The 24,646-nt window shown below is 39.4% G+C and overlaps 2 protein-coding genes across 2 annotated transcripts in view; one reads left to right on the top strand and one right to left on the bottom strand.

Annotated features, from left to right (window-relative positions):
• The window catches only part of LOC140575032 (ras-related and estrogen-regulated growth inhibitor-like protein), a 41,755-nt gene extending 34,748 nt beyond the window's left edge, over nucleotides 1–7,007 (bottom strand). The window contains exon 1 of the mRNA XM_072695160.1: nucleotides 6,958–7,007. Coding sequence (XP_072551261.1) covers nucleotides 6,958–6,968 — 11 coding nt within the window. The 5' untranslated portion in view covers nucleotides 6,969–7,007. The remainder of the gene's footprint in view (nucleotides 1–6,957) is intronic.
• Nucleotides 4,663–24,646, top strand: part of slco3a1a (solute carrier organic anion transporter family member 3A1a) — a 56,402-nt gene continuing 36,418 nt past the window's right edge. The window contains exons 1-2 of the mRNA XM_072695154.1: nucleotides 4,663–5,398; nucleotides 16,884–17,337. Coding sequence (XP_072551255.1) covers nucleotides 5,261–5,398; nucleotides 16,884–17,337 — 592 coding nt within the window. The 5' untranslated portion in view covers nucleotides 4,663–5,260. The remainder of the gene's footprint in view (nucleotides 5,399–16,883; nucleotides 17,338–24,646) is intronic.

Below are 24,646 nucleotides of genomic sequence, written 5' to 3'. Positions count from 1 at the left end.
ATTTTAAGAGGAAATAAACACTCTGAGCATGTAATTACACCATAGTAAGTTGAAAAAACGGAACAGATATGTAGATATGTAATAATTTAATTTGTAGCGTAGGCATTAAAATAACTTTCTTTAGATCAAGAAAGATGAATTGGCTTGTTTGGTTTTTAGTGGCTCATCTGTCATTTTGGCAGAGGGTTTAAAAAATAATTCCTCAAAGGATAAATATTTGTTGCTGACTGATGGAAAAAATAGGAACCAAGCTCAGGAGCTAAGAATTAGCCTTACACAAATATTTGGTATCGTGATTGCATGGCTTTTATGCTTTGTTTGGGTAAAATACTGTATTTCTGAAAGTTACACTTTTAAAAACAGGTTTTGCAAGGGTTTTACTTTACTTAAGGCAGGAGTCCTTTATTGAATCTTGATAATTCAAAGAACACTTTGAATGCATAAATGGTTCTGTGCATGGCTAAAGAGTTCTTTCGCTATGGCTGAAAATGTTTTTAAAAATCATTATACTACAACTATAACTACAACTGTAATGCACTTAAAACAAACACAACCCCCAAATAAACCCCTTCAGGAGGTGATCTGAGGTGCTTTTAAGCCACATTATAGCAGTGTAAATGTACTTAGCACATAAAATAAGAAAAAATGTTTGTTTGGAAGATTATTTCTTTGTTGTAACGATACGTCTTGGCAATAAATCCGTTGGCTAGCCACTTAATTTCCCTTTCAAATGGTGCCACATTTGTAAGGAACATGCATTTGTAGGATGAGCAGCAGAGCTGGGTATGTGCGCCCCATGAAAAACTTCTCTGCCATTGCCAAACGAATCGGCATACCACGTTTGACTGATTTGGATAGGGCCTGTGCGGTAGGGCAATTTCAAGCTGGTGTTTTGCAAAACCAAGTTGCTGCATTATTTAGAATGAGCCCTAGTACCATCTCCAAACTGACGGAAATTGAAGTTAATATATGAATTGAAGTTCCATATAACAAGGGGTGTCAGAGACAGGCCGTGAAGTGGAAGTCCCAAGAAGACGACAGCCCAATAAGACTGTTTCCTCACCCTGTCAGCACTTAGGTCTTCTACAGATTTGCAGTCAAGGTTTGCAGGACGATATGGCCGACGGTTCTCTGTCCAAACAATCCGGAACAGACTGCAGAGAGGCATTGAGATGAAATTCTGCAACCACTGGCAATCCCATATCTCCACAGTCTGGGACCGAACGTCTCCAAGATGACAATGCTAGCCCCAGAGCGGGGTTTATCAGAGACTACCTCCAGGATTTGGGAGTGAAGAGGATGGAATGGTCTGCCAGAAGTCCTGATCTCAACTCCATTGAACACTTGTTGGACCAGCTTGGGCGTGCTGTTCGTGCCAGAGTGAACAAATGGTGGTTGAAGAATGGGATGCAGTGTGTGACTAGGCAGATGACCAGCATGAGGAGAAGGTGCATGGCTGTTGTGGCTGTGTATGGTTTTTCCACATGCTACTGAGGCTCCTGTTTGTTAAAAAATAAATTACTAAATTGTCAATATGTCTTGTTTCTTTAAACTTCAATAATCCAGTTCAGAGAAGCAAAGAGGATTTGGAACATTTTTCATAGGCACAATCCACATACTCAGCTCTGTTGCTCATCCCACAAATGCATGATCTTTGCAAATGTGCCACCATTTAAAAGTGAAATTAACAGACTTTCCAATGGTATAAGATGTATTGCCTAAAAGCATTGTTCCAACAAAAACACCAGTAATAAATGCTGTGCAACAAGCAAATTTGCAAATTCCATGCCACATCACAATCGGATTTCAGTCTAATTTGACTAGAGAGTGTAAATGCATGTGACTAAAATTTTGTCAAGATAAACTCCAGATACTAGTCACATGAAGTGACCAGGTGTTAACAGACTCTTTGAGTCAATAACTCAATTAAGAATTAGATTTAGAGACATCTCAGTGCATCTGTGATAATAAAAGAATGTGAAATAGTTTGTAACATCAAAGTTCTATTTACAAATCTCACACAAGATTGTTCTGTTATCATTATCATGAGTTTGATGTATATATTTCTGCTCTATTGTTTTATAGGCCTGCAATGTACTATTACCAGCAGAGTGTTTAAGAACAGGGAAAATACAATGAAATATCTGCAAAATACCACCTCCCAACGTTTTGTTATTTTGCCATTAAGAGTGATGTAGTACTTGTAGTACCCCTGTCCACCATTAGAAACACCTACAATAGACAGGGAGTGTCAAAACTGGACCTTGGAGCAACAGAAGACGGTGGCCTGGTCTGATAGATTCTGTTTTCTGTTTTACAAGGATACCCAGGTAGATATACAGTGGGGAAAAAGGTATTTAGTCAGTCACCAATTGTGCAAGTTCTCCCACTTAAAAAGATGAGAGAGGCCTGTAATTGACATCATAGGTAGACCTCAACTATGAGAGACAAAATGAGAAAAAAAAAATCAGAAAATCACATTGTCTGATTTTTAAAGAATTTATTTGCAAATAATGGTAGAAAATAAGTATTTGGTCAATAACAAAAGTTCAATATTTTGTTATATATCCTTTGTTGGCAATGACAGAGGTCAAGCATTTTCTGTAAGTCTTTACAAGGTTGCTGGTATGTTGGCCCATTCCTCCATGCAGATCTCCTCTAGAGCAGTGATGGTTTGGGGCTGTCGGCAGGCAACACAGACTTTCAACTCCCTCCAAAGGTTTTCTATGGGGTTGAGATCTGGAGACTGGCTAGGCCACTCCAGAACCTTGAAATGCTTCTTACGAAGCCACTTCTTTGTTGCCCTGGCAGTGTGCTTGGGATCATTGTCATGCTGAAAGAGCCAGCCACGTTTCATTTTCAATGCCCTTGCTCATCAGCTCATCATGCCCAGCTCACCATCCATCGAAGGAGGTTTGTACTCAAAATCTCACAATACATGACCCCATTCATTCTTTCATGTACACGGATCAGTCGTCCTAGTCCCTTTGCAGAGAAACAACCCCAAAGCATGATGTTGCCACCCCCATGCTTCACAGTTGGTATGGTGTTCTTTGGATGCAACTCAGCATTCACTCTCCTCCAAACACAACGAGTTTGTACCAAACAGTTCTACTTTGGTTTTATCTGACCATAAGACATTCTCCCAATACTCTTCCGGAACATCCAAATGCTCTCTAGCAAACTTCAGACGCACCCGGATATGCACTGGCTTAAGCAGGGGAACACGTCTGGCACTGCAAGATCTGAGTCCCTGGCTGCGTAGTGTGTTACTGACGGTAGTCTTTGTAGCGTTGGTTCCAGCTTTCTGCAGGACATTCACTAGGTCCTACCGTGTGGTTCTGGGATTTTTGCTCACCGTTCTTGTGATCATTTTGACCCCACTGGCTGAGATCTTGCGTGGAGCCCCTGATCGAGGGAGATTAGCAGTGGTCTTGTAGGTCTTCCATTTTCTGATTATTGCTCCCACAGTAGATTTCTTCACACCACACTGCTTGCCTATTGCAGATTCAGTCTTCCCAGCCTGGTGCAGGTCTACAATTTTGTTTCTGGTGTCCTTCGACCTCTTCGAGCTCTTTGGTCTTCACCATAGTGGAGTTTGGAGTGTGACTGTTTGAGGTTGTGGGCAGGTGTCTTTTATACTGTTAACAGTTCAAACAGGTGCCATTAATACAGGTAATGAGTGGATGACAGAGAAGTTACAGGTCTGTGACAGCCAGAAATCTTGCTTGTTTGTAGGTGACCAAATACTTATTTTCCACCATTATTTGCAAATAAATTCTTTAAAAATCAGACAATGTGATTTTCAGAATTATTTTTCTCATTTTGTCTCTCATAGTTGAGGTCTACCTATGATGTCAATTACAGGCCTCTCTCATTTTTTTAAGTGGGAGAACTTGCACAATTAGTGACTGACTACTTTTTTCCCCACTGTACATTGTTCACCTGTGGGGTGTGATGGAATAACAAGGCTGATCGGCAGCAGCTCCACCACACAAAAAAGACAAAATACAGGACTGTAATGTCTTGGTGCAAGATACCACAAGGCACCTTTAAAGGTTCTGCAGGGTGAGTTGTTTTGATGGTATGCAGAGAACAGCTTATTATGGAGATGGTCATAACGTTTTGTAAATGTATTGATTTTGTGACATCAAAAAGCAATGATTAAAAAAAATGGTTGTTTTTGCTGCTTGATTTCCATATACAACATGGAGATTCTATCTATTTTGAAAAATTGAAGACCCCTATCCCTCCGTGCCCCTGATAAGGTTTCTCTAAGGTACTCTAAAATGTTTACAGTAGGTTTAACCGACAACTTTTAATCCACCCTAGTGTCACACTCATATGAGCTGTACATTTTTGATTCATTTCAGTTTCATTGTCAGCGTCTATTCCAAGTCCAACTGCGTAGGCTGAAATTGAATCAGCTTGCGTGTGTATGTCTCGCATGTATTTACTGCTATGTGGGGACTACTTGGCGGGCCCCAACGGATTTAACTAAAGTAAACAAACACACTGGGCGTATGCGCAAAGTTAGGACTTTGTCTGGGCGTAGCGTTACAGTATCATAAAGGAAGGCCCTGTAATGTCAGCGAAACAAAACTGTGAGTGAGTGGAGTGTGAGGGGAAAACAGAGAGAGAGAGAGAGAGAGAGAGAGAGAGAGAGAGGGAGAGAGAGACTGCCGCGTGCTACATAGCGCCCCTACAGTACAGAAGGATGTAAGTATGTTTAGCTGCATGTGTGCGAGTGTGAGTGTGTGAAGGGAACACGGCGAGCAGCAGACGGCAGTGAAGCGCGCGGTGCCCGTTTCCCCCTAGGCTGCCCGGCCGCGCGCGGGGAGCTTCGCACACCGCGAGAATCACCGCGAGAATCTCCGCAGCTTCGAGCCTTCGGAGAAAACCATCTCGAGAGAGGGGGATCAGGACAGAACGAGAAAGGGGAAAATGCCGCATGGAAACAAAACAGATTCGTCTTCAGTTCCCTCCGTCATTTCCCCGTCTCTCTCTCGCACCTCCGTTCAACGCCGGAGTTGTAATGAACGCCACGCCGCGTCGAGCTGAACAGCAGCTCCGCACTCTGACCGGACGCGACACGGCCGCTCACTGACGGAGGACGGGCTGCGGCGAACGAGCAGCAGGTTTCCTCCGCGTGCGTGCGTGTGCGTGCGTCTGTGTGGGGAGGGAACGCGGCCGTGGCGTTGCTTATGCTCAGCCCCGGGCAGCTTTTCTCTCTCCTTTCCGTTCCTAAACCGCCGCTGGGATGCAGGTGAAAAAGCAGAGGGGCTCTGAGGACACGTCGCGAGACGGCAAGAAGACCTCGTGCTTCTCCAATATCAAAATATTCCTGGTGGCCGAGTGCGCCCTGATGCTGGCGCAGGGCACTGTCGGAGCGTACCTGGTGAGTGATGGATGCGTTTTCCTCTTTACTTTTGATTTCTCCCAGCAGGAGCCTGACGCAGTTCCACTTGCGAGTGTGTTTCTGGTGGAACATGGTTGGGATTAGGCTGGAAGGTTCTTCGCTAAAGGTTGTGCTACCTGCTAAGGATGGACGATGTATCGTCGTCACGCCAGCCCAATGCAGACACAGAGAAGCATCTGCATCGGACTGATGATCCCATTTTGATCGATATTTCAAAACGATATTTAATGACTCATTTATCGTTTGCCAAAAGCATTTTAGCATAAGGATAATTCTTGAGGGGTAAAGTGACATTCTTTTTAGAAGTTAAACTGATCCTAAAGCTAAAGTGCTTTTGAGAAAGTGGGCCCAGAATGTTTAGGTAATACCAGGATGCTGTGCTAGAATCTCAGTATTTATCTGATTTTACTGCATTGCAACAAATAATAATTGTTACTCGTAATAGTTCTTCGGGGGTTCCTGAGTAAAGGCGGTCTTCTCATATAAAATCGTGAACACTCAAAGAACCATTTCACCATTTTCTACACATTAAATGTCCAATGGTTCTTATATATGATGGGAAAACTTGTATGTGATTCTTTAAATAACTTTTTCAAAGTCAAAGAACCCATTTCCAACACAGCATTAAACATAAAAAGCTTCTGTATAGCACCAAAAAGGTTCCACTGTTGTTACCAGTCAGATAACCCTTTTTCAGTAGTACATAGAACCCTTATGTTAAGAATGCCCCATTAAAGGCAGTATTTCCTTACAGAACTATACAACTACTTAAATTGTTCTTTGCCTGTTTAAATGTGTTCTTTCAAAGTTCAAATGTCTTCTTTAACTTTTAGCGTGACTATATTTGGTGCTGTGTAGGACCATTAAAAAAAAAATCAGGAAAACAACTTTTTATGCCTTTAAAATTATGGTCCTTGTCACAGTTCTAATTTGAAGGACCGCTGGCTTCATAAAAAAAAACTTAAAGAACCCCATTTAAGACTGTACTATTAGCCATGTTGGTGAACCTCTTTTACCTTCTTACAGCTGGTGTATTTGCAATAGTTTGCCTGTAATCTCACCTGCCATAAACATGCAGTCACATCATAAGACAGATGGTTTTCGGTTTGCATTGCAAAGTCATCTCATGAAAATAGGACACAAAAAGCAAAGCAGGCTAAAGGAAAGGGCTAATCACCAGGGAACGCACTGTGCTTTCAAATTAACCATGTCCTTGGTTGACTTTTGTCCAGTGACAGCTTATATACTTGGTTCTAAAAGCATAGGGCCTACCTACGTCCCATACCAGCAGTAATATGTGTGTGACAATGGCAAAGTGACTGATGACAGAGCTGCTAACCTGAGTGCAGGCAGGCATCTTATCAAAACTGATTACAATGGACTTCAGAGAGAGACATAGTAAAAAAGCTTATCTGGTCAGTTTTCTATTACAGCAATTTAACAGTTTCAGGCATTATTTACAGTGTTACCTATCTAAATAAGTCAAACAATTAGCATCATAAGGCTTTGCCTTTAGTGACACAGTAGCATTTACTTACACAGAAAGCATTTGTCTTCCTCAAATGAGCCAGAGATGCAGTTCTGTGGGTAAACCCACTGTTGGTAAAACTACAGTATGAATAGTTCTCTGGTGCACCATCAGAAATAAACTCAAGGGCTCAGGCCTTATTTGGAGAAGACATCTACTTTGTGCCTCAACCACGAGATATAAGGAGAAATGTCTCGAAGGGGCACATTTGTTTCAGATTGGACTTGTTCCCAGTGGATGGAAAGCCTGAGACTTGGGAACCACAGCAGCACAGCCTTGTTTGTAGCCTTTTTCTATAATTCCATGTCTTAAGGTTATGGATACTGTCCAATGACTCTACCACTGACAGAAATGGCAATTAGTTTAGATAAGTTTTACTTATCAGGAATTCAATACAATTTTTGGATCATTCAGTGATGGTTAGGGTTGGGCAATATCCTTTAAAAAAATGTTTTAAATTTCGCTATACCATGCGTTATACGGTATTACCAGGGAAAGGGGGTTTGGGGGCTGAATTAAATTGCACATAGTGCAAATGGTCCTTCTGTAGCACCTTGTTAAACTGCTCTGAATCAGAAAAGAGAGGGTGGTCAGCATTAGTTTTATTAGCAGGATAGTAGACTTTAGATTAGCATGTTTAGATGAGAATGACTCTGCTGTCATTGTCTGCTGCTGAAAGGACAGAAAGCTTGAAATTAAAGTTTTATTTTCCACGGTTTTGGATCTGTAGCCCACTCGCTAAGCTAGCCTTTGCTCAGCTACAGCTCCACTGAGTATCACACAGCTCAGTTTAGCTGCTGAGCTACAGTCTAGATAATAAAAAGTTGTGTCTGAGAGCAAAGTTGAATGAAAGGCAAACCGACACAGGTTTCTTCTGCGTTTGCCAACATGCTACTAAAAACCACAGCACAGTCTGTGTTAACTGAGACTCAAATTCACACACGTTTAGAGGATAAAGCAGCATACCTGAAAGCACAGAGTTGAGGAAATGGTCTTATTAATGTTTTCAACTGTTTTCAGGCACATTTGATATCCTGGTTTGCCTGATTCTCTCCTTTTCAAGTGAATTCAGCGCGTCATTTACACACAACTCCGCACCTGTTTTCAGAGCGTGACATCACCAATTAGTGACTTCCCACAGCGCCCCCACCCTGTGGCACTTTTAAATTGTTGTGAACTAGATAGAGACAGAGAGGAAATCGGACACATCATTATAGTTTTGAAACATCGTCCTTAACTTGCGATACCCTCAACCTTTTTAAATACTGCTGTATACGTTATACTACCCAAGCCTAGTAATCTTCATTTATTTTCCCTGGGGGGACAGAATCTTGCTTACTCACTTGATTATATGTTCACTGATGGAAAGTATCCAAAGTAGGCCTGGTAGAACTAATAATAAGAAGGTTATTCAACCTGCTTGTTGTCATTCTATTTCTAAGAAAACTCTTGGACATATGCACTACTGTTCATTTGTTGAGCATATCATAATCTCTGTCAAAGGCTTCTCTGATCTGCTCTGGCTGTAGGTCCTGGCCACCTCCCTTCAAACTACTACCCTGTGTCTCTTAGCCTGACTCATAGACTTTTTGAGGCATTACAGTCATTCCTCGTATTGTGTCAGTTTTCTATATATAGATGGAGCTAACCGGCTAGCTATGTACTAGTGGTAAATTAATGTGTATACTGTTGACAAAATTTTAGCATATTTTATGAAACTTCTTCATTACCTTGTAGTTAATTAGTCAAATTGAATCACAGAGCATATGCACTATATGTCAAATGTTTGAAGACACCTGCTCTTTCAACATGCCTTCTGAAATTGAGGTTATTAAGAGTGAGTATGCACTGTTTTGCTGCAGTAATGGCCTCTACTTTTTCAAGAAGGCTACTTAGGTTTTGAAACATTTCTCTAAGGATTTGATTGCATTCAGCCACAGGAGAATTTATTAGAATAGGGTACTGAAGTATTTAGTGGTGCTCCCTCTGGGCTATATATTCCTCTAGCTGATGCTTGACATTGGGCATGGTGACCTTATGCTGGTGGATGCATATAACTAGGATCAGCCATGAGTGCACTTTAGCTTAGCTGAATTTAGTAATTAGAAGGGGTATCTGGTTAACTTCAGACATCTGGTTAACATTGTAGCTTAATTTGAAATGATTGTTGTTGATGCTATTTGGTGTGGTTTTGTCATTGTGAAAGCACTTTACAACATATTCTTTATGAACAATGTTTAATGCCACAGACTGCATGAATTACTATCATTTTTTAGGTTGGAGTGCTCGCAGAATGCTCAGATGGTGTGATTAATTGACAGCTCTTACCTACAGTGGGGAAAAAAAGTATTTAGTCAGTCACCAATTGTGACAGAAGTTCTCCCACTTAAAAAACGAGAGAGGCCTGTAATTGACGTCATAGGTAAACCTTAACTATGAGAGACAAAATGAAAAACAAAATCAGAAAATCACATTGTCTGATTTTTAAAGAATTTATTTGCAAATAATGGTGGAAAATAAGTATTGTTCACCTACAAACAAGCAGGATTTCTGGCTGTCACAGACCTGTAACTTCTTCTTTAAGAGGCTTCTCTGTCCTCCACTCATTACCTGACCTCTGTCATTGCCAACAAAGGATATATAACAAAGTATTGAGATGAACTTTTGTTATTGACCGAATACTTATTTTCCACCATTATTTGCAAATAAATTCTTTAAAAATCAGACAATGTGATTTTCTGTTTTTTTTTTTTTTTTCTCATTTTGTCTCTCATAGTTGAGGTCTACCTATGATGTCAATTACAGGGCTCTCTCATCTTTTTAAGTGGGAGAACTTGCACAATTGGTGACTGACTAAATACTTTTTTCCCCACTGTAGTTAGTAATGGTGTTTATAATTATGAGCAATTGAGTTTGATAGTGAGCATACTAATTATCGGGACTACAGCCCTGATATAGAATAGTATGCATTGTTTTTATTTAAAAACAGAGCTCTCTGTTTTTGTCTTGCCAAGTTTGAGTGTGTAACCATGGCTCTTAACAGCAGTTAGGGAAGATGAGTAATGACTAAAGCAGATCCAGCGCAAAAGAGAAAAAGAGGAGTGGCACAGAAGTTTGCACATATCCCCTTTCAGAGGAACCACATGATGTACAAACAAATTCAAACGACTCAGTGGACCATTACTTTTTATGGAGCTCCATCACTTCCCATTCACTTTGCACCTGCTCATTTTGCATGTGCCTGAAAATAGGCACCAAAGGCAGGAGTGACTAATACAATACTAATACTAATACTATCTAATACAGCCACAGTGCTCAGTTCTGTGGAAGTGACTAAGTTTCAGGGAACAAATGAAACAAACTGGAGTTTAAAATGCACAAGTTGTCTTGTGTCAAGCATTTCAGTCCTAAATTAAATGGCTGAAGTAAAAGAAATTAGAAATAACTTAGGAAAGCCTCAGTCAGAGAGATTAGAGCATTACATTTTGTAACAAGTGCTGTTGCAAAATAGATACTATTTTTTAACCAACTTTTGCCCTCATTTAAAGATTCTTACTCCTAAAACTCTTATTATTATTATTATTATTATTAATAGTAGTAGTAGTAGTAGTAGTAGTGGTAATAATAAGACAAGAACATACGATAACAAAAAACAAACAGACAAGAATAAAAGTGAATTGGGCAGACTGTGCAGTGAGTAGTGTAGCTTGTTACTGTGACGTAGCTGCAAGCTGCTTGTTAAGTAAATATAATTTGGCAGAAGGAAATACTACATTAAATTCATGGTATGTTCATGGCTCAATTCATGTATTGCTTACATTATTTATTTTCTGAACTGTTGTAAAAAAGCAATGGAACACTCAAGGTTGTGTGATATCATGAAATAACACATATATAGGGTTCACGCTAAGCACTCGGAAGCACTTGTTTAAAAAAAAAAAAATCCTATATCCATAGTTACTCGAAGCACTATTTTGCTTCATTTATTTTCATTTATTTTTCATTAATTTTTATTACAGTAAGCATTTTGTACTGGTCTGGAAAGGATCTGTATTTTTATTGGAAGCACTGTGAAATGTTAGCCACCAGCAATTTATATTTTAGCTCCAAAAAGATTGTCAGAAAAAATGTCCAGAGACAGACACTTTGACTGACAGCTCTCATATTCCCTGTCATTTGCTTTCTGTGAAAAGGATGTGATGAGTGTTGACAGTTATTTGACCATATAAGTTTCATTATAAGTCTCTTAGCCCAATCTAGAGTTTTCTAAATATGGCCCTTAATCTCTCAGAAAATGTGCTGAATCACTTTACTTTTCATATATTGTTTGCTTTAAAAATTAAGTGCTGCAACATTGGACAGTGTGTGTGTTGTAGTTCTGAGACCACCCAAAGACAGTCAGTACGTAAATTAGGGAAGAAAGGTAATACGGAAATGTCTAGTCAGTGTTGAGCTCAGTGTGACCTGTCATTGTTCTTCTTGCTAAGCTTGTAGCACAACTTTAATGTATTTGAATTGGCCTTAGGAACATGCATCACAACAGTGTTTGCTTGCTAAATATTACATTATACCTAATCAACTTCAGGAACCACGGGAACCTATTCATTGTAGTTGAAAGTTGTGGACTGTTAAATCAGCGAGTTTGTATCTAGGCTACATGCTGTTATGCTAATCATTTCCAGACAGAAATGATTCAGCTGCTCTAGGGCTAAATTAAACAAACCATTCTAAAAAAATCCCCAAGGAGCCCGCAATCATAGAAGTTATCCTAAGACAAACCAAACTGGTTTTGTTTTTGCACTCTGGAATGTTAACTTTCCATTGTGCATGTTAGCTGGCTAGTTAGTATATCTACAGTATGACTGTTCTTTGTTCAGCAATCAAAGAGGTCTGGTCTGTTGTGTGTGGCTAACTGGTTGGACAAGAGGGTTAATAAAGATTGACTGTTGGTGGATCTGCTTGCACAGTGGGGAATGGAGCTTCAGTTGGACTCAACTGAAGATAGCTTGGCAAAGCAGATGGCAGGGTTCCAGCTATGGTACTGCACTGTGTTTGGTGAGGTGGTAGGCCTTGAGCTTGCACTGATCTATTCGAAGAATCCCATCAACAGGTTTCATTGACTTGGCATAGTCAAAGAGAGAGAAGCAGATGGGGCTGTGGACAGCTTTGTGATGTCCTCACCTTTCGTCACACTTCCAGAACTGGTGAACTGCCATGTCTCTGGCCTTGGCAACTGTGATAAGGCATACACAGACATGTGCAGACACACCCACACACACACAAGTCACACGGCTAGATTTTTCTACAGACATGCATTGTGCATTTTCTTTTGTTTACAGTTCTGAAAGCAACCCATGTATAATGCATTTTTTTTATCATTTATTGGGTATCATTGATATTATTGAACATTATTTGTGCTGATATTTTGCTTATTATCCCTTGTATGTTCTTATAGTCGAGTGAATAGTTATTTATTTTTTAATTGCTTTAATTTAACTTATTTATGGGCTATACACATTCATACTACAACAATTGGAAAGATTATAACGAATTTTCACTTTCATCTGATGGCCTCAAGGTGCCAATAACATAATTATCCAGCCTGCAGCACTGGGGAATGTTTTTAGAAGGTAAATAAAAAATAATTGGAGTCTGCAGTATGAAACTGTTTTACCAGTCAGCGAACCATTCTCCATCCAAAACTCTTCTTGTGAGCATCACCTTTCTGATCAAATGAAAATGAAGAATCACTGGATGTTACAAGTGTTACATGCCATCTGTGCATAATATAGTTATCATATAATTCTTAACTTTTCTGTTGCCCATGTTTCTTTGAAACAGTGCAGATTTATGTTTATGTTTCTGCATTCTCACAAACAGCTCTTTCTCAGTGCTTGTAGATCCTTACTGGAAAGACTGAGAAGTTAAGCTAATGTTGGAGCTTAGGGATTGGAATGTGCAAATGCCCTTTCTAGGACACTTTCCTGAAGCTGTGTAAATCTGCTGCTAACAGCTTGCAGTGAAAATGTAGCAGGTGGACCAGGCCACCGGCACATTTTTAGTCTTACTGCAGATCCTTTTGGTCACTAAGTTTTATAAAAGCTCTAAGGCAGGGGTAGTATGTTATTCACCCAGAAGTTCACTCCAGCTAATACCAGTTAAATCTTCTGAGCCCTTCTTGACAGACAATCGTATATCTTAAACCAGCCACTGAAGGGCTAAAATAGTGGACTAGTAGTATAAATAGTATTTTTTTAATAATGCACATGTGCAGACTTCCTTGTAGATTTTAAGAACCACATATTATCTCTGTCAATCATGAGCAGGGAAGAATGTGTGTGTGTGTCAACTATTGTAAAAAACAAGGCTTTTAAATGAATTTCACCTAAAAACAAATGAGCAAACCTTATTAGCAACATGAGCAATTCTTGGTCTGGATCTGCTAAATATTTAGAGAATGTAGCTAGCTATTGTTTTTTTTTTTATAATTGCTAATATAGTTGTCTTAGCAAGCTGGTTAGCATGGCAGTCTCAGTAGAAAGGGTTTTCTATAGTATATATAGTATTGTTACACTTGTAACAATAATTAATAACGCTTTTTAGTTACTGTTTAGGTTAGTGGCTCTATTTCAGTCCACTGTCTGTTGCTTAGTAACAAGACTCACAATGCATTTTGGTACACGTTCTGCTAATGTAATGAGCTACGATGTTTACTATAAATTACGAGTGCATTGTGTGAGATTGTAATGCCTTCAATTTCAATCTTCGATCTGGTTTGTTTTGTGTGGTCACAAAGTCATTGGGTCAGGGTTGATCAAGGATGGCTATACTTAAAGATAGTAAATATGTCAAAAGCATTTTATGAATTGAGATGATTTGATACAGGATAACAGACAGAAAGTCCCAGGTGTGCCTCATTCAGTTATACAGGTACTGACTACAACCACAGTGTGCTCAGAAAAGCAGCACAATAATGATAAAATATTATATTTATTGCCTAGATGTGCCATCTGGAGTGGAGCCTCAGTTGGACTCAGCTGAAGCACAAAAAGCAAATATAGCACAAATATCGGAGCAGCAGAACTGATTCTCCAGCCTCTCCAGATTCATCTTTTAATTTAATTGTCCCAGGCAAAGCATTGGAAAATGAATCAGGGTTAGTTCAATTATGTGACTGTAGTCACAATGCCATTTACTATAGCTGTACTTGATCGTAGCGCTTTATTATTCATGCTTATTCTGTGATGAGAAAATTCTTACTGTGCAGAGCAATGAAAATGTTTTAGTTGCAGCTGATCGTCTTCCAAAGTTGGAATGGATGCTGTTTTCTGTGGCTCACTGTGGCGCACTAAATCGAAAAAGGCTCATTCAGATTGTCAGAATGATAATACTGAGCATTATGAGTCAATGTCAGACTGCTCTGCATGTTTTTGTTTGAGTATGTAAGTTTGCTTGAATTAAATTTAGCATCTGTTCATTAGCAGAGGCTGAGAGAGACATTATGAGACTGGAAAATGGACATGCTTTAAAACGCAGAGATACAGAGAGAGAGGGAGGGAGGGAGACTTGAAGGGAGTCAGAGATAGAGGAAAAACAAGCAGTGTTGGGACAGTCACTTAGAAAATAATCCATTACAAATTGCTAATTAGTTGTCCCAAACTGTAATGGGATTACGTTACTCATTACTTTGTGGGAAAAGTAATCACAATTCATTAGTTTAATTTCAAGCTATTTTCTAAAACCCATACAAGTCTGCATCAACTGGAAAGTACAAGAGAGATGATCAGGGATATCAGGGAGGACCAGATCAGCAGGAGAGACCACCAGAGTCACCACATTCAGTTTTTGGTACTGAATAATTAATTGTAAATACAATGCCTGTACAGTGATCAGCCATAACATTAAAACCAGGTGACAGGTGAGGTGAATAACATTGATTATCTGGTTTCAATGGAACAAAGGGTGGAATATAAATATCAGGCAGCAAGTGAAAAGTCAGTTTTTTAAGTTGATGTGTCTGGAAGGAGGAAAAATGGGCAAGCATAAGGATCAAAGTGACTTTCACAAGGGCGCAATTATGATGGCTAGAAGACTAGGTAAATGCAAAATGGCAGGTTGTTTGGAGTGTTCCCAGTGTACAATGGTAAGTACCTACCAAAAGTGCTTCAAGGAAGGACAACTGGTGAACTGACAACAAGGTTTTGGGCATTCAAGCCTCAGTGATGTGCGTGGGGAGCCAAGGCTGTAGCACAGATTGAAAAATGGAATGCTGGCAATGTGTTGTGGAATCCGTGCCTGAATTTTGACAGCACAAGAGGGGTTACACAGTATTAGGCAAGTGGTTTTAATGTTATTATTGATGGTTGTATACAGTGAGCTTGTTTCTATTGTTGTAGACACAAATTGTTAATTATGCCATTTTAAATTCATTGTCAAGTGTCTGCCCCTTGATTTCAAAAATTATATGTTTGATTTTCATATAGACCTAAACACGAAAGGAGATACATTGATGTAATGAGATCAGCCATTACTATTTTCCACACATCTCTGATGATTGTCACATTTAAAGCATTTTCACAGGCTAGTAGTGAAGTTGTGCATATATGAGTGGCTCTGTGGCACAATAATAGCTCACTCACCGTACACAAGGGAAAGCACTGCTGCTGTAGTGTTAGGCCTTGCCTCTTGTTGTACTTTCCAGCCAGTCTAATTGGGGTTCTTACTGCACACGTGTAGTGCAATTTGACCCATTTTGTCATCAGAGTCCTTAATAATGTGTACATTTCAGAAAACTCAAATTGAGTAGCGTTGAAAATATGATCAAACCTGCAGACGTAATAAACATATTAGGCTTTTTGCTATCTGTGATGTTTCTCTGGACAAAACTGGATAAAATTAGGAATGTATGATTTAAATTTAAGAAGTAGCCTAAACAACACTAGTAGACATGTGGATGCATGCAAATTATGTGAAAATGTGTTTGTTTGACCAGATTTAAGGTGCATTTGTAAGGATGTATGATCAGAGCATCAGGAGAAAAAAATGTAATATAAAGGTTTTAGCAGCTGGTATTTGATTGACGTATTTATTATACTCTGGAAGAGCAGAACGTTTAGATGATTAAGGCCTGCTACCCTAAAATATAATACTAAAATATATGATACTAATATATCTGCATTGTATTAATTTTACTGCATTTGCAACTCTATACAAATGTGTGTTGTAATGAATTGTTTTTGTACAATTTTGCAGGGGAAAGTAGTTAGATTAGGGCAAGTGAAACAAGACCTTTTTGACATGCAACAATGACAAGCAATCTGAGAAGCTTATTTATGTTATGTAAGTTATGTAAATGTAAAAATGTAACAGTTAAATATGAAATTACTTCACTCTTCTCTATTTATTTTAATGTTCATTTAATGATTTTTAATAGAAAATTCAAGCATAATGCACTAATCAAGATTTTCTGCACTTTTACTGTATGTGATCTCATTCTGACTCTCCTAAATTTACTGTTTGCTTTCTTTTTTTGGATCCTTTTTGATACCACAGTTTTGTTGAGGTGGCCTTTGATGTTTATTTCCTGATTGTGAATAATATTAAGCATGCCATTCTTCCAATATGTCTGCTTGAATCCAGTGTTCTGCAGAATTTTTTGGTTTCATCACACAGACTTTAACATTTAGTTCAGTTCAGGGAAATCCTTTTCAGATCATTTCAGCTTTATTCGTATTTTGCTTTTTGCAGAAGATATGGTGATGCTTTAACAAAGTGGGATCTGCAGACTTTTTTCAATAGCTCTTATCATAAACATTCAGCATTCACCCTGGCACCTAATAATAATAAGGTTTGACCATGGCAAAAAAACAGATGCTTTTTTAAAGGGTTATTTGCATCCTAGCCAATTGTTTTATTTTTTTTTTGTGCATTTTGCAGGTGAGTGTCCTGACCACACTGGAACGGCGCTTCAACCTGCAGAGTGCTGACGTGGGTGTGATCGCCAGCAGCTTCGAGATTGGTAACCTGGCCCTCATTCTCTTCGTCAGCTACTTTGGTGCCCGAGCACACCGGCCGCGGCTGATTGGCTGTGGGGGCATTGTTATGGCGTTGGGGGCCCTGCTGTCAGCGCTGCCCGAGTTCCTTACCAACCAGTATGAGTACAAGACCATAGACGCATGGCGCAGGGATCCGGGACGGGACGTGTGCTCCAACGCCTCTCGCAGGGAACTGGACGACGAGCTTTGCGGGAACAGGACAAACACCAACATGATGTACCTGCTGCTGATCGGCGCTCAGGTCCTGCTGGGGATCGGAGCCACTCCTGTGCAGCCTCTGGGCGTGTCCTACATAGATGATCATGTGAGGCGGAAAGACTCCTCGCTCTATATCGGTGAGTGAATTTTAGTTGTAATGTGGCTGGACTGGTGACTAAATCATTGAGTAAATCATTGGATCTTTCCAGTAGTCTGGAACCACAAATTATTAGCACCAGGTTGGATATACGTGTCATGTGCATTAGCATTAACCTAGGATAGAGCGGGGGGACATCTATGCTGGTTACTTAACAATGTTTAGAAAATATAGTTTAGCATCAAAAAAATATAACCAATCGAGTTCTTAACTAGCCCTTAAAAAACTATTATTTAACCAATGGGGATTGTCATTGACCAATATTTATTAAATATCATGTGATTTCTATGATGCATAGAAATATTTGTTAGTAGAGTTAGGCATACAATGTATGCATTTAACAAAATTTGTGAATCCCATGATGTGAGATCATGTGGCTGTGGACTGTGTGTTTAATAAATAGCCTTGTGTTGCATGAGTGGTATGTTGGTGGCATGGGTTATCCTAAATGTATATTTAGATTGATCATTCCAAAACTGTACACCAGTCTCTATATTTAAGTTGCTAAAACTTTAAGTTGGACAAAAACTCCAAACACAGTTCTTCAAACCATTTCATCAGTTACCTAAATGGTACTCCTTATTACAAGTCAGAGTACCATCAGAATGACTTTGAAGATGTTAGTTTAAAGTAAAATTGCTATTCTTGTTTATGAAGATGGTTAAAAGACTGGTATGTGTATTGTATCCTTTATTGAATATTTTATCTGAATGTATGGCAGGTATTTTGCCATTATTTTCAGTCATTTAAGTTTTTGTAGACGGATTCATTTATGAAATGTTCATTTTATCTGTAATGTTTTGGTTGGTTTGGTTGGTATGCGTGTGTGCATGATATCAGGGTATAATGCTTCATATCAGTTTTGTCCAATGGAAATGTTTTAATCTGTTAATGTATTTATTCAGAATTTAAAGGCAATCTATAGGATAAATATCAGCTTATGGCATAATGTATTATCAAAGTGTGGTTTTATCTTGGTGATGTGTTCTGGTTTCAGGTATCAATAGAAAGTCCCATTAAATTGAAAAGAGTGATCTTATAAAAGGGAAAGGCAATAATAGGCATGTTGTATGCTGCTCGGAAGCAGTGTGTGTACATAACCACTGGTGCACAAGTGTACTGGAAATTATAAATGGGCTAAGAACAGCACCCGTCCAAAACGACCAACAGATGGAGGGGTTGTGGATGTAAAGCAAGCACATCCTTTGCTTTTATTTGCTTCTACAAGGCCTTTTGACCACTACTGTCTGCTGGCAGCTGTAGGTGTAGCACCACATTTCTCACAGCAGACCTCAGACAACTGTTTGTGAAGGTAACTAGAGGCGATTTTGCATTTTAAGTTTAGGGTGTCATTTTCGTGTGCAAGCCTGTTTCTTTGACTCCCAACTGTTGTCACCAGAATCTGTTCTGAGTGCATTGACAAGATGCTTTTCTCGTTTACAGTGTCAGCATATTAAGCTGGATCATACACAAAATACCTAGAGAGTACCGCTTTTCTAACAGCGTGCCAATAGTGATTTTGATGTTTTTGTATGTTAACACAAAGCTATCAGGCTATTCTGGAGAGACATTTATGCAACCACTAATGCAGAAACTGCCGTTTTGTCCGTTTTCATCTTACTACCGACACATAATTTTTAACACTAAACCCATCCCCTGTGTTTATTTCCCCAGAGATATTTTATGGCTTTAGACTCGGATCTGCATCTCGTGCATCAAGAAGACACTCAGAAAGAGCGTAGCCTGCCTTCAGCTCGCTCGCGGCAGCTGCCCACTTTGTAGATTTTAACAGTCGTCAAGGTGACAAGTGCAAGACTTTGAGGGGTAATTGGACAGTTCTGGCTGATGTGCTGGCTTTTCTTCACAGATAATAAGATCCACTCTTATCTCAGTTTTTAAAGGCAGCAATCCTTATCAAAGCACACAGGTTTACATAGAAGCCATGGGGCTGTGGCCAGTTTCATTCTGTGCATATCTGTCTTTTGATGAGAAAGAGGAGATGTGTGTTTAAAGAGATAACACTTTAAGTGCTTAGTCCCCATTTGATGCGTTGTAGAGTCCCCAATGAGGGCCCAAGAGAAATGGGCCATGAGATCAGGCTTTAAATCATTCCAGGAACGTCAGTGTTTTTCGGGGTTTATTGGTTTGTTTAAAGTTGCACTCACTGAATATAAACAGTTGGAATAGCAGAAGTTGCTAAATTGCAGAAAAATGTGCAGCTTACAGTAGGCAGAATGTAGTGAAAAAGATCTCTTCAGTGCATGTTTTTGAAGTCCCGCACCTCTCTTATTGTGAGATTGCATTTCTTCCCTTACTAGGTGTTTTTCTCCCTCTGTTTCCAAAACCTCGGCTGCTTTCCAGGGTGTGCTAAGGTAACAAACCGTGTCTCTGAGGCCTTATGGGGCAAGGGAGTTGAAGCTTTGTCAACTGTGTACAAAAGGAAACATACATGCGTCAATTAGAATTTTGGCAGGGTCCAACAGAGATTCGGAGCTGCCCTCTCCTGATAAGCAGCATGACAGAGCTGGGCAGGCAAAACAAGCAACATTGCGTTGGAGAACAATGTCGTACTGAGCAGTAGTACACACCCAGCTGATCGTCCTAATCCCCGTGCTGCAGGCAAGTCATGCGCTTTCAGCTGTGTGAATGGGCCAGATTGTTCAGGCATCACCAGCTTTTTTCACACAGATGAAGTGTGTTCAGTTGGAGAGGGTGCACAATTGCTCCTTCTCTAAATTGGAAAGTGTAATTATTTTAATATAAGACTCTGCAAGCCTGAGAATTGCTTGAAGGGGGAACAAAACTGATTCGGTTTAAACAACGGCATGACTGTTCTTTTAGGCCAATTTGGTTAACTGTTAAGAATTGACTTCACTCCATCCAAAATGCTTTATGTTGTGAAGCAGTTAACATTGCTCATATAACATTATCTCTATAATTAAATTGACAGCTTTATGAAGCTCATTTGTTTCTTGGTGTGCCTGATTGTGGGATATACCATAAGCTACTTTTGTTGTTCCCAACTGGAGAAAGACTGCTTCAAAATGACACTTATGGTCCAAGACTTCTCAGAAAACAGTTTGACAACAATGTAATATAATGGTTTGTAATGTTTAATTTCCAGGTACAGACCTCTAGTGAGCAAAGCGATGTCACCTCAACCCTTTTTGATGCTAATTTTCAGTAGCTTTTGGATGGCACTTCATCTATCTGAATAGCAGCAAAGTCAGCCATTGTAATTGGATTTAATGTCCCAAGGCCTCCAGTTATCAGCTATAATGGATGGACTCCTGCTAGCCTCAGTGGCTCTTGATGTTTAATGGCTGTAATGGGCCTAGTCTCCATGTCTGTGATTGCTTCTCTGCCTCTTCGAGCATGGCTTTTGTGTCAAGCTATCCTCACCCCACGCCATGCCCTTATTGGTAGCCTCAGAGCCTCACAAAAGATGGAAACTAAACAAGCTGTGTTCCTGGAGCAGAGTCTCAGGGATGCATTGGTGAACTATATATTGACATATGGCAAAAAAGTTTCAGTGCTATGATTCATACTCGTTCAGACTGTGGTAAAAGATGGGTTGTGAAGTATGTTTTGTCTTAATTTGAAGAGGGGTTCTGTAAAGCTGTAGGGCTTTTAGGGAATTAAGCTAATGCTGAATAAAAATTTAAATTTGTGGGCCACAGATGAGACCACTCATTAAGAGAAGGTGTGGAAAACGATGAGGGAAAACTTAAAGAGCCCTGAGTTTCATTTTTCCACTGAGGTCCATTTAGTTTGTCTTTTGAGTTGAGGTTACACCAGCCATTAGCAGCAAAATGTGATGCAGTGAGGTGTGAGATGAGTAAGATGTATCACCTCAGCCACAGTCTTCAGCCATCTTTGATCAGACCACAGTTAAAGAGATTTTACTGGAAAGTGGGGCTGACTAAAATCAGATATTTAACAACTAGGTTATTCTGTTAAGCCCCTGGACACCTTGAAGGAAACGTTTCATGTTTAATTTCTAATATAGTTATAGGAGAAACATTATCTCTATTTGGTTGCATTTTTTTAAGTAGATTTATAATAGTGATGTTAACAGAAACTGCTTGAACTCCAACTCCAAGTGTTGGAAAGTTTTAGGTAGTAATAACATTTTTAATAACATTTTGCCTGTTCTCTACTAGCAATACATATGTATATACGAGTATAGGTGTAAATGTATAGCTAAACCAAATCATAAAAAATATTGAAAATGGGATACTCCCAATTTTTAGAGGTTTCAAGGAATAAGCTGAGGTGCATTGGTGAACAGTATAGCCAACCTTGTTGTACAAAACAAGACAGGTTGTAATTGTTGCTGTACCTTTAACGCAGGTATGCTGATGCATTTTTTTCTTGTACAAAGTTCAGATTAAAAAGTAGTATTTATTCTCATTGAGATATAGAGTGTGTTTATAAAAGCAGTGTTCCTGGGAGATGGTGAGAGAGATGACTTTTGTGTGATTAATTTTAAGTGCTAAAACAGTCATACTTAATTTTCACATGACAATTTCCCACCTTTGATCATGCTTTAGAACTGAAGAGGTTGTTACTGGACCTTTACGGCTATATCTAATATCTAAAAATAAAAAAGGCATATAAACGCATATCTAAATTACTGATTGGCTGCCCTGTGCCTTTTTCAGTTGTAAAAGAGAATGAGCAAGGCTAAACTGCAGTCGACTGAATAGGTGGATGTAAATGTGGTGGCTTTTTTGACATCACAAAAACATTTGGCAATATACTGTATTTGGCCCATAAGGACTGGGAATGAATGGTATATTTTAACCATAATATTTACATCCTGATGGATCTTTTGGTAAAGGGTTAAGTGCTTTCTGATCATCTTATGTTTGCTAGTTATTTTTTCTGACCCTGTGTGAGTAAACGGTATGTTTGTTTTACTGCATGCGTGAAGGTTTTTTATAGCAGCAGTTTATAAACCTGTATATGTGCAGTCCACATTTGACTGTGTATGTGACTGGTTCATATGGAAGCATCACATCACGGAAAGGTCAACTTCTTATTAGCTGCCTTGGGGAAGAGTTCTGTAGGTGTGGAGGCGTAATTATGTGGAGTGGTTGGAATGCTAACCAGCCTGCCGTGAGGTGGGTCTGAGCAGCACATGCATACCACACAGCCTTATAGCTTTTTTGCAAAAACAACTCCCACAGGGCAAGCCTGGCCTTTTTTTGTTTCCTTACTGTAAACCTCTCAGGAGTTGCTGCACTTTGCCAAAGGCCTCTCAGAAGCCAGCACGCACAGCTCCGGTATTAGTCTACCATATTAGTCTATTAGTCTTTAGCTTGTGTTCTCTGATTTTTGTATCAAGCAGTGGTGTGTGTGTGTAATGCAACGTTAGTAACTGTTCCCGGCAGACTCATTTTGATGTAGTAGCTGTGAATTCTAGGCAGCGTGATGAATGTGCACATGTGTTTTATTTAAAATCTCTAATTATGAGGGGAGGGCAATTGGTTTTTGGTGGGGCTACATGATGCTCAAACTGTAGATGTACAAAACTTTCAAGAGTTTTTTTTTTTCTGTGTCTAGACGTTTCGGCATGCTTTTTGAGCCAAAGAAAATAGACGCAATCAGAGGGCGAGCGTCAACAAGGAATTGGTTCCCAGCACTTTTGCTGGCCGTTTACAGTCTATTTCTATTTCTGCCATTTCCCAGGAGGCATCGGGTGACAAAAATATGCAGCAGAGACATGAAAGGAGCACAGACTTGCCACAATACTCAGCAGTGCACCAACACTACTCTAGCTGATTAGCAGTATTCAACAAGAGTGTCTAGTACTACGATGCCAAAAAGTGCACTTGAAATATTGGCTCAGCTTACCTTCAGCAGCTGCCTGGAGGTGACTATTAAAATATAATTTTCCTTGATTACGGACAATTGCAGTACATTGAGAGTTAGAGTCAACATGGGGGACAGATGGTTTTAACACAAGCTGTTTATGTAGCTTTATATCACAATAGAAGTTTTCACCAACCCCAGTTTTTACATTTGCCCGACAAACCAACACCCTCTCCCTGAACTCAGAAGTTTGTGTACAAGCTGGAGCTGTAGCCGCGACAGCAGGAGCAGACGAGGGGAAGAATGCCCTGTCTGTTCTAGTCTCTGGTTGGTTTGCTCTGGGCAGACTTGGGCCGGGCTCCCACGCAGCCTGCTCTGGGCCCCGTCAGCCAGCCAAGGCAAAGCAGAAATGACAGATCAGCAACTGATGGAGGCAGCCGAGACAAAGGTCCCTCTTTCTTCTGCGCAGCACTGGAGGCAGTGTGCCTGTGTTCTGGTAAACACAGACCAAAATCACGTTACTTAGTCCTAAGTATGTCCTTTGACCCAAAATAAAAATACTCAAGTAATTCTTAGTAAATAAAAGTTTTGCTTTGTTTTTGACCCAGATTTGTTGCACACTGTCTTTCCTGTACATTGATGTTGCAATGTCCTCATTAACTATGCAGAAGTGTTAAATGTAATGAAGTAAATATTGTGTATAACAATGCAGTGGTAGGTGGTAAATGTAAAGTATTATATATTCATAATGCTGTATACAGTTTAATATCAAAGTATACAACTACAGTCAGTTTATTTTTTTCATACCTCAAACATACAGCAGAGCAGCCTTAAATCTCACTCCAAAGGAAGTGCAGGAACGTGCTCTGGTTCTGAAGTGAATCAAGACCCCTTTTAGTTCCTAATTTAGAATCCACACCACTGATCTACATCTCATTACATTTCAAAACCTGCAAGGAGTGTCACTGTTTACCAAAACAGAGCATTGCTGCGATCTGACACAAATAATTAAAAAAGTGTAGCGCTTTGTCTTGTCCCTAGCACTGTACACTGCGAACCATGATGAAGAGAATTTATAGAATGGGAACTTAGTAGGGCTTATTTTATGTTTTGAAAAATTATTTTGGGGTTGATTGCGGACCAAACAACAATTAGTGTATATACATGGCTAAATACATGTAAATATAAAATATACAAAATATAATTTTTATTTTGCAAAACAAAAAATGTTTTGTTGCGACACAACGAGAACATCTAAGATCAGATTTTGGGTGAACTCACTCAACAAAAACAACTCAAGAAAACTAATTTATAAAATTTAGATTTTTTAGTTACCAATATAATTGTCAAGGACAGCTTTAGTTTACAGTGTATATTTAAAATTTAAGAATACTAAACTAAACTGCTATAGCTACATTTTTATACAATTATTTAAGCAATATTCTCATTTGTTATAGTATTTATGGATTTCT

Source organism: Salminus brasiliensis, chromosome 13 (genome assembly GCF_030463535.1).
Source record: "Salminus brasiliensis chromosome 13, fSalBra1.hap2, whole genome shotgun sequence".
NCBI classification, from domain to species: domain Eukaryota; kingdom Metazoa; phylum Chordata; class Actinopteri; order Characiformes; family Bryconidae; genus Salminus; species Salminus brasiliensis.
The sequence above is the reverse complement of the archived record's forward strand: the minus strand, read 5'-3'. Positions and strand labels throughout refer to the sequence as shown.